This window comes from Sardina pilchardus, chromosome 7 (genome assembly GCF_963854185.1).
Source record: "Sardina pilchardus chromosome 7, fSarPil1.1, whole genome shotgun sequence".
Classification (NCBI taxonomy): domain Eukaryota; kingdom Metazoa; phylum Chordata; class Actinopteri; order Clupeiformes; family Clupeidae; genus Sardina; species Sardina pilchardus.
Window position 1 is genome coordinate 13740329 of NC_085000.1, and position 15107 is coordinate 13755435.

The 15107-nt window shown below is 42.0% G+C and overlaps 1 protein-coding gene across 4 annotated transcripts; it reads left to right on the top strand.

The window, feature by feature from the left end:
- Window positions 1-3182: 3182 nt before the first annotated feature.
- Window positions 3183-14738, top strand: LOC134088253 (protein IWS1 homolog). Of its 4 annotated transcripts, none has more exons than XM_062542175.1 (7): window positions 3183-3270; window positions 9587-9871; window positions 10917-11231; window positions 11956-12022; window positions 12476-12564; window positions 13224-13270; window positions 13367-14738. In XM_062542175.1, the coding sequence occupies exons 1-7, from the start codon at window positions 3216-3218 to the stop codon at window positions 14093-14095; spliced, it is 1587 nt and encodes a 528-aa protein (XP_062398159.1). In that variant the 5' UTR covers window positions 3183-3215; the 3' UTR covers window positions 14096-14738. The 4 variants fall into 4 exon arrangements, with proteins under 4 accessions (XP_062398159.1, XP_062398160.1, XP_062398161.1 ...); XM_062542176.1 differs by having other exon boundaries at window positions 11962-12022; XM_062542177.1 differs by having other exon boundaries at window positions 9587-9718.
- Window positions 14739-15107: the final 369 nt, after the last annotated feature.

A 15107-nucleotide genomic window follows, 5' to 3' on the forward strand; every position in this document is an offset into this window, starting at 1 on the left:
ACCCCTCTCTTCTCTCCCCCTTTCCCCTCTCCCCCTCCATCCCTCTCTCCTCTCTCCCTCCACCCCTCTCCTCTCTCTCCCTCCATCCTGATTGTTTTCCTGTTGGTGCCTATGGCTCCCCCGGGCTCTCTGTCTGAGGTTGGTTTCCATGGGGACTTACCCATCCTTGACTGTCTTGCTCTCTCTGTCTGTATGTTTTTATGTATGCGTACATGTCTGTGTATACATGTGTCTTTCTGTGTGTATATGTCTGTGAGTCTCTCTCTCTCTCTGTGTGTGTGTGTGTATGTGTCTGTGAGTCTCTGTGTGTGTGTGTGTGTGTGTGTGTGTGTAAGGGGTAGCCTCACTCATCCTGATCTGACATGCTCCTCTAGAGAATTTGTCCGGAATTCCAGCAGACCGCCAACCGTCACTGCCGTGTAATGCACCCCAGATCATCCATCCCCACACACACTCACACGCCCCCCCCCCCCCACACACACACTCACACGCACACACACTCACTCTCCCTCTCACACGCACACACACTCACTCACACAAACGCTCCCACACACACACACACACACACACACACACACACACACTGATAGAGTATCTGCATCAGTGTAACAGACATGTGAGTCTGGAGCCCAACACACCCTGCTGTGCACTCTTTACCATAGTTATCCTCTTTATCTAGCTATGCTTTTTCTTAAATCATAGCTATCCTCTTTATCTAGCTATGCTTTTTCTTAAATCATAGCTATCCTCTTTATCTAGCTATGCTTTTTCTTAAATCATAGCTATCCTCTTTATCTAGCTATGCTTTTTTTTAAATCATAGCTATCCTCTTTATTAGCTATCCTATCCACTCTCTTTCCCTTCCTCTCTCCTTCTTTCTCTCTTTCTATAATATCTAACCAAAAGGTGTGTGTGGGTTGTTTCTGCTAGCACCCCTAGCCTTACATTAGGGATACTCTGTCTGTCCCCAACACTTCTCCCACAGTGACTGATGGATCAGGTGCTCATTACACCACAAAAGCAGCTACTGGTGACTGCTGCACATAATGTGCTTGTGCATACAGTACAATGGGCACATGGACACACACACACACACACACACACACACACACACACACACACAGAGGCCCTGCGGTGACCCCTCCCTGGAAGGGTCACTGACACCTGGCCTGGGAACTAGAGGCTTATACTTCCTCTACCCTCTGTCTTCCTTCTATTGCTTTCCCCCATTCAATGATCCAAATGTGCTGCATAAGTATACATGTAATGGCCAATAAGCCGGATCTGATTTGAAAAACAATGTGATTTTCCTCTCTCCTCTCAATTCCCTATATTTTCCCCTTCCTTCTATGTCCTCTCTCTCTCCTCTCTATCCCCCTCTCCTCCTCTCTTCTCTTTCCCCCCTCCTCTCTCTCCTCCTCTCCTTGCTAGGTCGGTAATTGCCTGTAGAGGGCAGCCCAGGCAATGGCAGACATGCCGTTATATGCCATCAAAATGAAAAAAAAAAAAAAAACCCTCTTAAAGCTGCCGTCGGCAAGCCTTCAAAATTCCGAGTCTAAAGTCGGAAAATTCAAACTGATACAACTTTCAGATCCCTCCCCCAACCTCTCCAAGCTCCAAACTGCCCCCCAAACCCCTCCCCCTCTGTAGACGAGGTTGTTTACGTGAGCAGCAGAGTAGCAGCGGTTGGATAGCAGCGTGCACAAGCTGTGACTGACAGGTAGCGATTCCTCCCCCCTAACGTGATTGCTTAAACAAAACCGGGAGCGTTCGATTTTTCCGAGCACGATTACAGGCTTGAGAGGGAGCTAGAGAATTCGCGATTTTTCCTAAACAGCCTATTTAATAGTCTACTTCCGGAATCCCATGACAGTTCAAGCTAATATGACTAAAAAAATGCTGCCGACGGCAGCTTTAAGCGTTTCCATGTTTCAGTGTGTGTGCTTTAAACCTGTTGTTCTGACCTGTGAACGTAGTCATGTGTGTTAGTTGTTCTATCAATCTTCAATTCACGTGTTCTCACATCATATCTCCTTTCTGTTTGCATTGTGTGTTCTCTGATCTGTTTGGACCTGATGTTCTAACAGTGTGTTCTCTGTTCTGTTTATACCTGATGTTCTAACAGTGTGTCTCTGTTATGTTTACACCTGATGTTCTAACACGGCATCTCTGTTCTGTTTTGGTCTGTGGTTCTAACACTGCATCTCTGTTCCGTTAGGGTCTGTGGTTAAAGCCCCCTACCCTCACAAAGGTCAGAGGTCAGATGCACTGCTGTGTGGGTAACACTCCTCACTTCCTGTTAGAGAGCATGCTGGTGTAGCTCAGGAGATGAATTATTATGCACCCCTCTCTCTCTCTCTCTCTCTCTATCTCACACACACACACACACACACACACCTCGTCAGAAAATACGCTGGTATAGCCCGGGACATGAATGATCATGCACCTCTCTCTCTCTCACACACACACCTCATCAGAAAGCATGCATGGTATAGCCTGAGACATGAATCATCTTGCACCCCTCTCTCTCTCTCTCTCACACACACCATCAGAGAGCATGCTGGGATAGCCAGTCAGATGAATTATCCTCAAAACACATTGGCCCTTATCCACCTTGCTCTCAGTCTCTCTCTTTCTCATACGCACACACACACACACGGGATCAGAAGTATTCACACACACACACCCAGAAGTTCAAAAGTATTCACACACCCATACACACACACACACAGAGGATCAGCAGTAGTTAACACACTGAGGCTCCCTCCCTCATCAGTACTCTATTAGTCACTAACAATACTCTTACTCACTAACAATACTCTAATTATTCTGTCACAATATTGCTCACTAACAATACTCTATTACTCACTAACAATACTCGTATTACTCACTAATAAAGTGATATATACTATTTTACATGGAACTAGGCAATGGCTGATCCGTTTGTGGCTGAGTGTACTGTAGTAGTTCTGAGTGAAAAATGTCTCAGGGTCTCGTTCAAATATTTTAATTGGCACTTATATTGCACACACACACACGCACACACACAAACACACAGATAAATGCTCGCTGACTGAGAGGTGACCACTAGACGCATCATCAAAGGCGTTAACATTCACCCATTCAGGAAGGACATAAAGACAACCGTCCTCTCAGTCTCTCGTCCTCTTGCTGTTCTGTGTGTGTGTTGACTCCGTCTCCTCACACACTCCCTCATGGCTTTTCGTCAGCTGGTTTTGTTCTCTCTCTTCCTCCACTGTCGACTCTCAGGTAAGAAGACTCATTTTTCACCTGATGGATGTTGTAGGATTGTTGGTCGTGTGTATAGCTGCAGAAACTCAGAGTCTGACGCACAATTCTTTTGGGATCCGCATACAGACGTATAATTCTCCCGCTTCCTACATGCAGTATGTACTTACTTACGGTACTCATACTGAATATGAAGGCCTACTATCATGCAGTATGTACTTACTCGGTACATACTCATATCAGTAAAGTAAATGATATCAGAGCTTTGTGTGTGTGTGTGTGTGTGTGTGTGTGTGCATTTGTGTATGTGATAGTATAGGGCTGTGTGTATCTGATAGCAGAGCTTTGTATGCATCTGTATGTGTGTGTGTGTGTGTGTGTGTGTGCATGTGGCCATTTATGCAGGGCTGTGTGGTTAAACTGCTACAGCTCACCACACCAGCAACACTTGTTGACTGGGTAGTGTATGTGTGTGTGTGTGTGTGTGTGTGTGTGTGTGTGTGTGTGTGTGTGTGTGTGTGTGTGTGTGTGTACATTTTCCTATGTGATAGCAGGGCTGTGTGGCTAAGCTGACAGGGTGAAGGTGTAAATCTTTTTTAGCTTCTCTGAGAAACATGTAGTTTGTGTGTTAGAGGGTGTTCTTGGTGAGTGTGTGTGTGAAGTGGGAGAGGGTGGGGGTTGATGGTGTTGCTGGCTGACGATGACGAGGTGCTTATCTCTGCTGCAGACGTGTGTATGTGTGTATGTGAGTGTGTGTGTGTGTGTGTGTGTGCGCACTCATGGGTGTGAGATGCTCGTCTCTGCTGCAGACGTTTGTCTTAAGAACCAAACCAAACCAGCGTTTGTTCAAATCTACACACCTGTCATTACTGAAAAATGTAAGGTTGATTTATCAAATGTTATTATGAAGTATTAAAACGCTCTACATATGTCATCTGGTATGGCTAATTGATACGACTGGCAATAGTATGAGCTGCACAGAGACATTTGATAGATCTCTGTGGCGCCCAATAAACGGACCTGGACATTCGTAAACCATGCCTCAAATGTGAGAAAATGAATGTTTGTCCCCAGACCACATCTCACTGGTCGTGACTTTGTGAACCCAAAGCCAATTAAGAACCATTGATCTAGATGAGGTTATCCCCTTCTGACAAAATAGGTTGATGGACAGGACAGACAAACAGGCAGACAGTGTGTGTATTAGTGTGTAGTGCTATTGCTCCAGTTATTGTTGTTCTGTGATAAAAGTTTCTTTTAGTCAGGGGGCCAAAACTGATATTAAAACTTTGTCGGACACTTTTTGGTACAAGCATACAACCTATCCAGTATTGATATTTAACCCCTCAACATGAGTTCTAGACAGGTTGTCAGCTTAGAAAATTTTATTTTGTCCATTTTAACACTATATTCTTAAAAATGGAAAAAGCGGATTTTCCCCCAAAGTGCTTCCTTTTTCTTTCATGTTACCTACTGTAATTTTGGGCAAATGTGCAATATAATCCAACTTGTGTGCAAGCATGATCATTACAAAATAATGATCAATAAATACCACAAGAGTATCACACCACAAGGGCCACTGTTGTGTCAGGGGGCCAATTCTGAAAAGGGCTTCCGTTAAGACTTTTGCAGACATGTTTTGGTTCAAGCTGTCAGTGTCACCCTATTTTTTTTTTTGTTAGAAGACACAAATAGGTAAGATATCAGGGTGGTTGTGAAGACGAAGTTAAAAGCTTGTAGGGAGAGACATGCAATGCTGCACAAGTTATAATATTCAAATGTTACAGTGAAAATGTAAAACTGTAGATGGTGGTGTATAGTGCTATTTAACTTCATTAATATACCAGGCTGTGACACAAATGATATTTAATGGACATATTACTATAGTTATTCATTCAATCCAAACATAACTGCTCTCTCACTACTTTAGGGTTAGGGGTTAGTAACTAGTTAGCAATAACAACTTTGTTATAGTCGTATGGCAAAGGTATGTTTTTCCCCTGTAAAACCCGGGAAGTTAGCTGAACTCAAATTATTTGAGTATACTGTAAAGCCTGGGAAGCTAACTTATCTGTTATCTGTGTAAATAAGTCATTCAACTGGAGTTATTAGTATATTGTACAGTATGTATTGCATTTTGTGTTGGGATAACTTAAAGGAGTCAAGTAAACTACACTAATTTTATTCACCTAATAACAACTTGAGTGAATTGTCATGACAAGTAAGAATTATGTAGGCCTACACACAAAAAAATGCAATGTACTCAATGTGTGAGCTATCATTTTCTATGGATTATGGGTAAATGCTTCTTTGATTTTCTAATAAGTATTTGTTCTCTTAGCTGTTAATTGTGGCTTCTCACTGTTTACCAGGTGATGGGCAAAAATATTGTGTTGATGATTTTCAGAATATGGTCAGATATACCATTAAGGAGAAGCCCATTCTCAAAATATAAAGAACATTTTGATGTTCACTTTTTCTTGGCCTAATGCAAAGTTGATTGCGTTTCCCAATTTGACTTTGACCTATAGTCACTTGAAAGTATCACAAAGTTGAGTATCCCAATGGTGTGATTGAGCCTCCTATTGTCTGTCTGTATTGTCTCTTGGGGAGATACAGACACATTATGCATGTTTACATTGAGTAACTATATTACCCCTCTTATGGACAGGATATGAGCTTCAGGAGTAAAGATTTCAGGATTTTTTGCAGAATGATGGTAGTGAAACATAATATTTATCACCATGGCAGTACTGGCCATCATGATATACTGTATCTTCAGATTATCATATATTACGTCTGTCAGAAGCATTACAAGTGATCTAAGATTTTAAAATCAGCCCACAGGCCAAGTCTGTTATGGATAGTCATCTGCTTGATGGTGTGTGGTGTCAATGTAAATAACACAATAACATAACAGCTATAGTATAGCCGTAAATATAGTTTAACTATTGCATTTAAGATTCAATTTCAGTCAAGGTTAATATGTGATAATGTGTTAAGAATACTATGGACAGTGACATTCTGGGAAATGTAATGTGTGGTCAGCCATTTCTTATTGTGAATATACTTCTTGCCATGATTACTTAATTGAAATGAGTGGCATATAAAGTCATGGCTGAAAGTGTTGGCACCCCATGCAATGAATAATGTATCATGAATAAATAAATGTTCTTCCTTAAAAGACTGGGGTCATACGTATTGGCACCCCTATGTTAACCCTATGTTCTCAACTACCATAGAGGCAGGCAGATTTTTATTTTTAAAGGCCACGTATTTCATGGATCCAGGATACTATGCATCCTGATAAAGTTCCATTGGTCTTTAGAACTAAAATTGCCCCACATCATCACACACCCTTCACCATACCTAGAGATTGGCATGGTGTTTTGTTCAGTTTTCTTCAGTTAGCCTATTAGCCTGTTTGATGCTCATTGAGCTCAATGCAAATCAAACCAGCTAATAGGCCAACTGAATAAAACACCATGCCAATCTCTATGTGGTGAAGGGTGTGTGATGATGTGGGGCTATTTTAGTTCCAAAGGTCAAGGGAACTTTATCAGGATGCGTAGTATCCTGGATCCATGAAATAAGTGGTCTTTAAAAATCTGCCTGCCCCTATGTTAACCCTTTGTGTTAAATTCCCATAGGGTTACATAGGGGTGCCAATACATTTATTTATTTATGATACATTATTCATTCACATAGAATGTTGGTGTCCTTAAAGGTTGGATATGTTCTACTTTTATTACTTAAGGCATAGGTGTCAAACTCAAGGCCCGCGGGCCAGATGCGGCCCGCCACGTCCTTTCATTTGGCCCGCGAGAGCTTAAAGGGTCTGATACAGTATGTGGCCCGCGAGAGGTTATGAGGTCCGATACAGTTTTAGCGTATAGCCAATACACTGCAATACAATGCATGCATGTGAGACTGAAAGGGAGGCAACATCAACCACCTTCCTCTATGATCAGTGGAACTGGCTACATTAGATGTGATAGCACTGCGTACGTGTGAAAACAAAATAGACCAGTATTCTACTATTTTAGCGAACAGAGCGCCTAAATTACGCGCTCGGTGTAGCCTGCCTGTGAAACGCATGATTGTTTGAAGTGCGTGTGCTTCTTTGAGAGGGGAATCGATGTAAGTTACTTTGATTTCAATTGGTAGTTGTAAACTACATGATACGTTTACGTCTACGTTTAAAAAGCATGTATAATTGTGTGCAGTCCTATTATCCAAAAAATCCAGCTTCAAATCCTTGCTAATCGCGCAAGTGATTGTTTAGTCGAAAGCGAAAGTAAGCCTATTCCGACCGAGAAGAGGTGCATTCAGATCAGGCAAGCAGAGGTAGGCTAGACGTTTGTAGTTATCGGCCTGTTGCTTTGCATTTTCATTTCAGTTTAAAACTAACAACGTAGAATCCACACAACACCTTTCAACTTTAAAAAACCTGGGAAAAGTCCACCGGGACTGTTTGCTTCTACTGTATGTGTATGGAACGTTGTAGGCTAGTGACACATTTCATATGGATGCACTTTTTGACATGTCAGTTAGCCTACTCGTTTGCATCACTGGCTAGATGTAAAACTGCATTTCGTTACTGGTATTTCACTTGTGCAATGAATATACTCGAATCTACAAACTCAGAAATATGAAAAAAAAAAAGAAAAGAAAAAAAATCCATGGCATGATCTCTTCCTGACTGACCAGTGACCCTCATTGAAAAGTCAAACTGTATGGAACTGACAGTGGTTTTTGTTTTGTTTTTACAAAACATAACAATGATAAAAAAAAATAACATGTCATGCTGATACCTTTTGCTCTTCTCGATTTTAGAAGTTTTACCGATGCTTAAGATTTTGCGGCTGGTGCTGCAAATTTTAGAAGTTACGTCTGGCCCTTTTAGGGCAACCATTGTGCTGATGTGGCCCTCGGTGAAAATCAGTTTGACACCCCTGACTTAAGGCATTAAGATCAATTTCCAAAAGATGATTTTATATTCCTCTTTTTAGTCAACTTGGGTAACATGGGTGCCAACACTTTCAGCCATGACTGTATTTTACTCAAGTTGAAATTAGGTGAATAAAATGAGTATACAGTAGTTTACTTGACTCCTTAAAGTTATCCCAACACAAACTACACACATAGAAATAACTCAGCTGAATGACTTATATACACTTAAGTTAACTTCCCGGGTTTTACAGTGCAGCCAAGCAGTGGTGCTCAGGTAGGCAGCCAACAGAAGGTACCCAGGGACCATGTCCATGTGCTCAGTCTGAGTCCTGGTCAGGGACATCGACACTGCCTTGTACTGCACTGACTTCCACTTTCCTCACATCCACAAATCGTCAACTCCAAGCACCTGACCTGTACTCACCAAGCTCCAAGCACCTGACCTCTGTGGTTAAAAGCTGGGGGGAAAGCATGCCATCCTTCATGTGCCTTCTTCTGTTGGCTGCCTATACCCGAGCACCACTGCTTGGATGGGGAAAAATGCCTTTGCCATACGACTATTACAAAGTTATTACTACTAACTAGTTACTAACCTCTAATCCTAAAGAACTGAGAGGGCAGTTATGTTTGGGTAGAATTGATAACTATAGTGATATGTCCATTAAACACAATTTGTCACCTGGTACATTAATGAAGTCAAATAGCACCATAGACCACCATCTACAGTTCTACATTTTCGCCATAACATTAAAGTATTACAACATGTGCAGCAGTGCACTGTCTCTCCCTACAAGCTTTAAACTTGGCTTGACTCATTCTCATAGATAGGGGTACTGATTGATAGAGGTTTTGGAATGCTATGTTATGTTTCCAATCTGATATTCACTTTGAAAACTGGTTCTCTTTAGGCGGAGATTGTTTTTTTCATGTTCTAGGTCTGTTGTCTCTTATACTGTACAATAAATGTTAATTCTGACACTTCAGCAGACATCCCACAAGTGTTAGCTTTCATTCCATACCATTTTTATCTATATGGTCCTTGTGGTTGTGGAGATATTCAACATTTATCGTTGGCATGTCATGTTGAGCAGGAAACCAAAAAATTGGCCTGAAATTGCTTGCACAAGTCAAAAAAAAAACATTTTGCTTGACAACCACCATAATATCTTACCTATGGGTGTCTTCTAACTAAAAAAATAGGTTGACCGCTTGTACCAAAACATGTCCGCAAAAGTCTTAACGGAAGCCCTTTTCAGAATTGGCCCCCTGACTATTTGGAGAGAAGGGTCCGCTAAACAAATGCAAATGTAACCAACCCAACATAACAAGTTTCTATGGTAACACCTGGAAGTATTTGTTCCTGAAAGTATTATGATTTCCACAGACCGCATGAAGATCAGCATTGTGTCTGTACAGGAGGGTCAGTCAGTCATCATCCCCTGCCTGTATGAGAAGGAACATGAAGATGATACTAAGCTCTGGTGTCGGAAAGATGATCTGTCTAAGTGTGCTGCAGGTGTGTCCATTTCTGATGACATCACATACGGAATCTTCACTGTGCACATGACGAACACCAGACGTGAAGATGCTGGTGACTATTGTTGCACTGTTAAACCCAAAACAAACTCACCACAAATGAAAGACTGCACAAAAATAACAATATCTGAAGGTATCAAGCTATATTTCTTGAGATAATCTAATTACAGTGCATGAAAATGCACTGTACTGTTCTTCCTAGGCTCTTATCTTTATTCCGCTTACCACTTTTTTCCATTATGCTATTTCTCTTGATCCGTTTAACTTATAAACTTCATTCAAACTTTGTAACGTAGGCCTTCTACTGGACCAGGTTGGTATGGCTTTTCATATTAATAACTTTTATACAAGCTTTTCCCCCAAACATTAGATAAGGAACATGGTTACCATATTTTGCATTATTGGCATAGTTATAACTGCTGGCACACCTAAGTTGGCTACGTAGCCTGATAAGCATAACTTCTAGTTATTGTTTGTCATCTTTGTTAGAAAACCAACTGGTTTTTCTTTGCAAAAAGTAAACACGTTTCGGCTTACCCTTCACGTTTCGGCTTATGCCTTCATCAGGAAAACCAACTGGTAACATAGCATTTAAACACAAACAGTGGTATAAACTGTGGGGATACTACATTTTAAAAGTTCTCTTCACTCCATATTAAAGGGATAGGCCTATTTATGGATAAGTAAGTAAGTAATTGATTTAGCTATATAGCGCATTTAACGTGCACAGAGTGCAACCCAAAGCACTTTACAAAAGACAGAGACAGTGCCGAACGGAGTGGAGTAGTCGCCAGCGTACCCGTGACAACTAGACATGAACAAACAATGACCAGTTGGCAAATCGCACTCATCCGATCATCGCTGGATGTGACATACAGCCCCACATATAAGTGTTGTACTGAATACTGTATGACTGAGGCACTGGCTGGTTAGCTTGTTAACTGTAGCGTTATCAGCAGATATGTTTTGAAATTATTATTGTTTATTATTACATGTTATTGTTATTTCTAGGTTATATTTGAGCATTTTCAACTACAGAAAATCTATTCATGGCCCCTTTAAACCAAATAATGATCCATTATTAATAATTCATTAATAAATAGGTGACAGACAGGACAGAAAAACAGCAGCCACCATGCCCAGACTCTGCTCAGTCATGCTGGGCTTTTGTTTTACAGGTGGTCCAGCGCTGTCCGTACTCAACCCCATGATAAGTGGGTATGAGAGTGGGACTGCCTCTGTCCTCTTCCAGCACCGTTTCCCTCCTGGATCCAAGAGGCAGTTCTGTCAGCAAGGAGGGGAGTGTGTGGGATGGGACTTTGACTCTGGATCTTTGAATGGGATGGCAGTGATGCTGAGTGATGTCACAGATGGAGAGTTTATAGTGACTCTCAGTGGCCTGCAGAGGAAGAACACAGGCTGGTATGTGTGCACTATGGGGGGATATCAGACTCCTGTTCATCTCAATGTGACTGGCATCCGACCAACACAAGGTGAGCCTGCTGAACAAGAATGGTTGTTATGGTTCCATGTAGGGCCCTATTTTGGCGGTCTGAAACACATGGTGGCCTACTGGTTAGGGTATCGTGCTTGTAACCAAAGGGTTGCCAGTTTGATCCCTGACCAGTAGGAAAAATGTGGGCAGGGGTAGTGGTTGAGCACTGCTCTCCCATGCCCACATCCACGGCTGGAGTGCCCTTGAGCAAGGCACCTAACTGTGCTTCATCTCACTATGTGTTCGCTGAGTGTGTCAAGTATGCTTGGCCATAGAAACCTGATTTTTAAAAATTGCGCTTACACCCTAGCATGGCTAGGGCTGTGTATGTGTGTAGTGTCGTAAAGCAATTTGTTACCTTACGAGACCTGAGACTCCAACAAGACTTTTGGACTCCGAGGCCGGCAGCTCACTATAAGGCTAGGGGGAAGCGAGACAGCTATCATTCAACCCGGAATAAGTCATATAACCCTCCCAATGACTCCAAAGCTGTTAACTTAAGGTACATTACACTAAACAAAGCTAGTTCCCCTTTTAAAAATGGCACACGGTCCCTAACAAATAATATATATAAAAAACCCATCACACTCACTAGGGTTACCACCAGTGTGACTGGTTTCAGCTAGAGAACTAAGCAGTGCCATTGATCCTACACCGTTTCAGTTAGCACAAGACAAAACTACTAACATTCTGAAAACGTCTTCAACTTGCCTGTTTGTCAGCGACAGAATCTCCTGAGACAACCACAGACACAAACATGGCTACTCCCAGCACTGACCAACGTGGAATGTATGTATTTCCCCATTTACTAAATATTCAGGATATTGTCCATGAAAATGACTGGATGCTAGCTTGTGGCAATGCTAATTTAGCTAGCTACAGTAACAAGCTGTGTTAAAAATGAATAGATATGGGGGAGTGCTGTGGCTGAACAGGCTACAGTGCTCATACCACACACCACATCTGAGTGCCCACGGGGGCCCAGGTTTGTGTCCAGCCTGCGGTCATTTCCCGATCCCACCCCATCTCTCAGTCCTCACTACTTCCTGTCTCACCCCTCACTGTCCTATAGAGATATATCATATATATACTGTATATATATACACACACAAAAAAATAAATAAATAAAAGTAGGCATTTCATGTGATATAGCAGTTTGTATTTGACTGTGTGTACTGTATATGATTGTATTTTTGGTCAATTCAATTTATTTATTTATTTTTATTTTTTTATTACTCTCAGCGTTGAGGTGCTAGTTCCAGTCGGAGTTGGTGTGTCGGTGCTCATCGTGCTTTGTGCTGCCACAGTGGGTCTGGTCCGATGGAGACGAGGTGAGTCACAAATTGAATCACTTCAGAAGAACAGTACTGCTTGAGTCACAAATTGAATCACTTCAGAAGAACAGTACTGCTTGGGTCACAAAGTGAATCACTTCAGAAGAACAGTGCTGCTTGGGTCACAAAGTGAATCACTACAGAAGAACAGCACTGCTTGAGTCACAAAGTGAATCACTTCAGAAGAACAGTACTGCTTGAGTCACAAAGTGAATCACTTCAGAAGAACAGTACTGCTTGGGTGACAAAGTGAATCACTACAGATTGCTTCAGTAGCGTGTGACAGCGGTGATTCACTAGTACTACACAACATTCTGTCGTGTCACAATCCACTCTATTCCTATGGGTGACGTCAAGCGACTTTAACGCGCCCGCAAAGCATTCCGGGCTGCATTTGAAAAAATGTTGAGAGTTAAAAAAGCTGGCCGATGCTCATCTTTATGCAAATGATAATAAGACGTAAGATTGACTTGGGTCTGGTGGAAGGTATTTGTCTTTGTCCTCTGTGACCAGTCTGCTTACTGATGATGGTTTATGACACTGTTAGCAGGAAATAATGATGAATATTCACATCAGTGTGTGGCATCTGTTATAACATATTTATGACCTGCCAATGTCAGGCTTATGACTGAGAATCTTTTGTGTGTTTAAACCAGGAAAGAGAAAGGCACCTCACCAAGCTGCAGCCAACACAGACTCAGCCGTAAGTGGAACATCACACCTCCTATTCTCTGTGTTTGTGTGTGTGTGTGTTTAAAACATGTTATTTTGCCTCTTTCTTGTGTATTCCTCTGTCCAGTGTGAGACCATGTACTCTCATGACCAGCGCAAGAAGAGGTCACCAAAACAAGCCGTATCTTCCAACCAATCAGCAGAGCTTGATGGCGTCCACGTGAAGGATACACACAGGAAGAGGCCACCGAAACACGTCTTATCCTCCGACCAATCAGGAGAACTTGAGACCATCCACCTTCATGACAAGCGCAAGAGGCGGTCACCGGAAAACACCGTGCCCTGTGACCAGTCTGCTGACCTTCTACACACCCACGTTAAGGACACACACAGGAAGAGATCACCCAAACCGGCAGTATCCTCCGACCAATCAGCAGGTCTTGATGCCACCCACGTGAAGGATACGCACAAGAAGAGATCACCCAGACACGCTGTATCCTCCGACCAATCAGCAGGTCTTGATGCCACCCACGTGAAGGACACACACAGGAAGAGATCACCCAGACACGCTGTATCCTCCGACCAATCGGCAGGTCTTGATGCCACCCACGTGAAGGATACGCACAAGAAGAGATCACCCAGACACGCTGTATCCTCTCACCAGTCTGCTGATCCTGACGCCACCCACGTCAAAGACACACGCAGGAAGAGGTCACCCAAAGACACAGTATCCTCTTACCAATTAAATGATCTCTATGTCACCCACGTGAAGGATACACGCAAGCAGAGATCACCAGAACACGCAGTGTCCTATGACCAGTCTGCTGATCTTGACGCTATCTACGGTAATGTCTAAGGCTGTATCGATATGTGTATCGTACGCCCACGGGCCACTCCCGGCCCAATTCCGACCCGCAACTTGATGACAAAATGAATAATGTCATTTTTAATTGCGACAAACAACGACACTGATTGAAACAGATGATGGATCCAAGTACGGTGACAAATCTCCACCAGTAGTTGCCAGACATCCTACACGGGAGATACATGAAGAAGATGTGCATTTGTTTGTAATGACCCAGAAACAAGACAGGCCATAGTGTTGCACAAATTGAAGCAGAAATACTTTTGTTCATACTCTATTTACAGTAGGACTGATCTCTGACCACTTTCAAGCCATGGCCTTTTGACATACAGTATTTATGTAAAACTTTTACAAAAGTTTTTTGGCACCTAAAGTTTGCCAGGTTTAGGCTAAATAAGTTCTAAGAGTACAATATTTGTATTTGGTGTGAAACACACACATATACCTGTTTTTTTGTTTATTTTTTGAATTAATATTTATTTTATCCTTATTTTATTCATAAGCTAAGGTTAACACAGGTGTCTAAAAGAGATTTAAAAAAAAAAAAAAAAAAAACACTTGCACTTTCTGTTTGCGGTTTAAATATTTCAGTGTCTGTTTCGGTTTTGTGTTACAGAGTATTTGAAATAATAAAAATCACACCGAAATATCCATTCTTTTTTGTGTTATTCTTGAACACTGACTGTGGCCCCTCCGATAAGATGATGTTGGCAGCAGTGGCCCCCAGCTGATTTGAGTTTGAGACTGTACACTGTAGTCATCAGTGTTGGGATGAGATCTTTAGATTCAATTCAGAATAGCATATGCTATTATGCTATTAAAGCAACACTAAAGCACTTTTCTTCTGTCGCACACATTTGTTATTTTGTTTATCCAGCAAATAACAGACAAGGTAGAATATGTTGCATGAATTTGTGAAAGTATGATGTATTGCGACATCAAAGCAAGTCAAATTTGTAGTTTCTGATGTCTCATTTCATCAAACTAGACACACTACCCCACC

Coding starts and splice junctions, on each gene's coding strand:
- LOC134088253 (XM_062542175.1), top strand. CDS start 3,216: ATGGCTTTTCGTCAGCTGGTTTTGTTCTCTCTCTTCCTCCACTGTCGA. Junction 9,872..10,916: donor AAAAATAACAATATCTGAAG/GTATCAAGCTAT, acceptor TTTGTTTTACAG/GTGGTCCAGCGCTGTCCGTA. Junction 12,023..12,475: donor AGCACTGACCAACGTGGAAT/GTATGTATTTCC, acceptor TATTACTCTCAG/CGTTGAGGTGCTAGTTCCAG.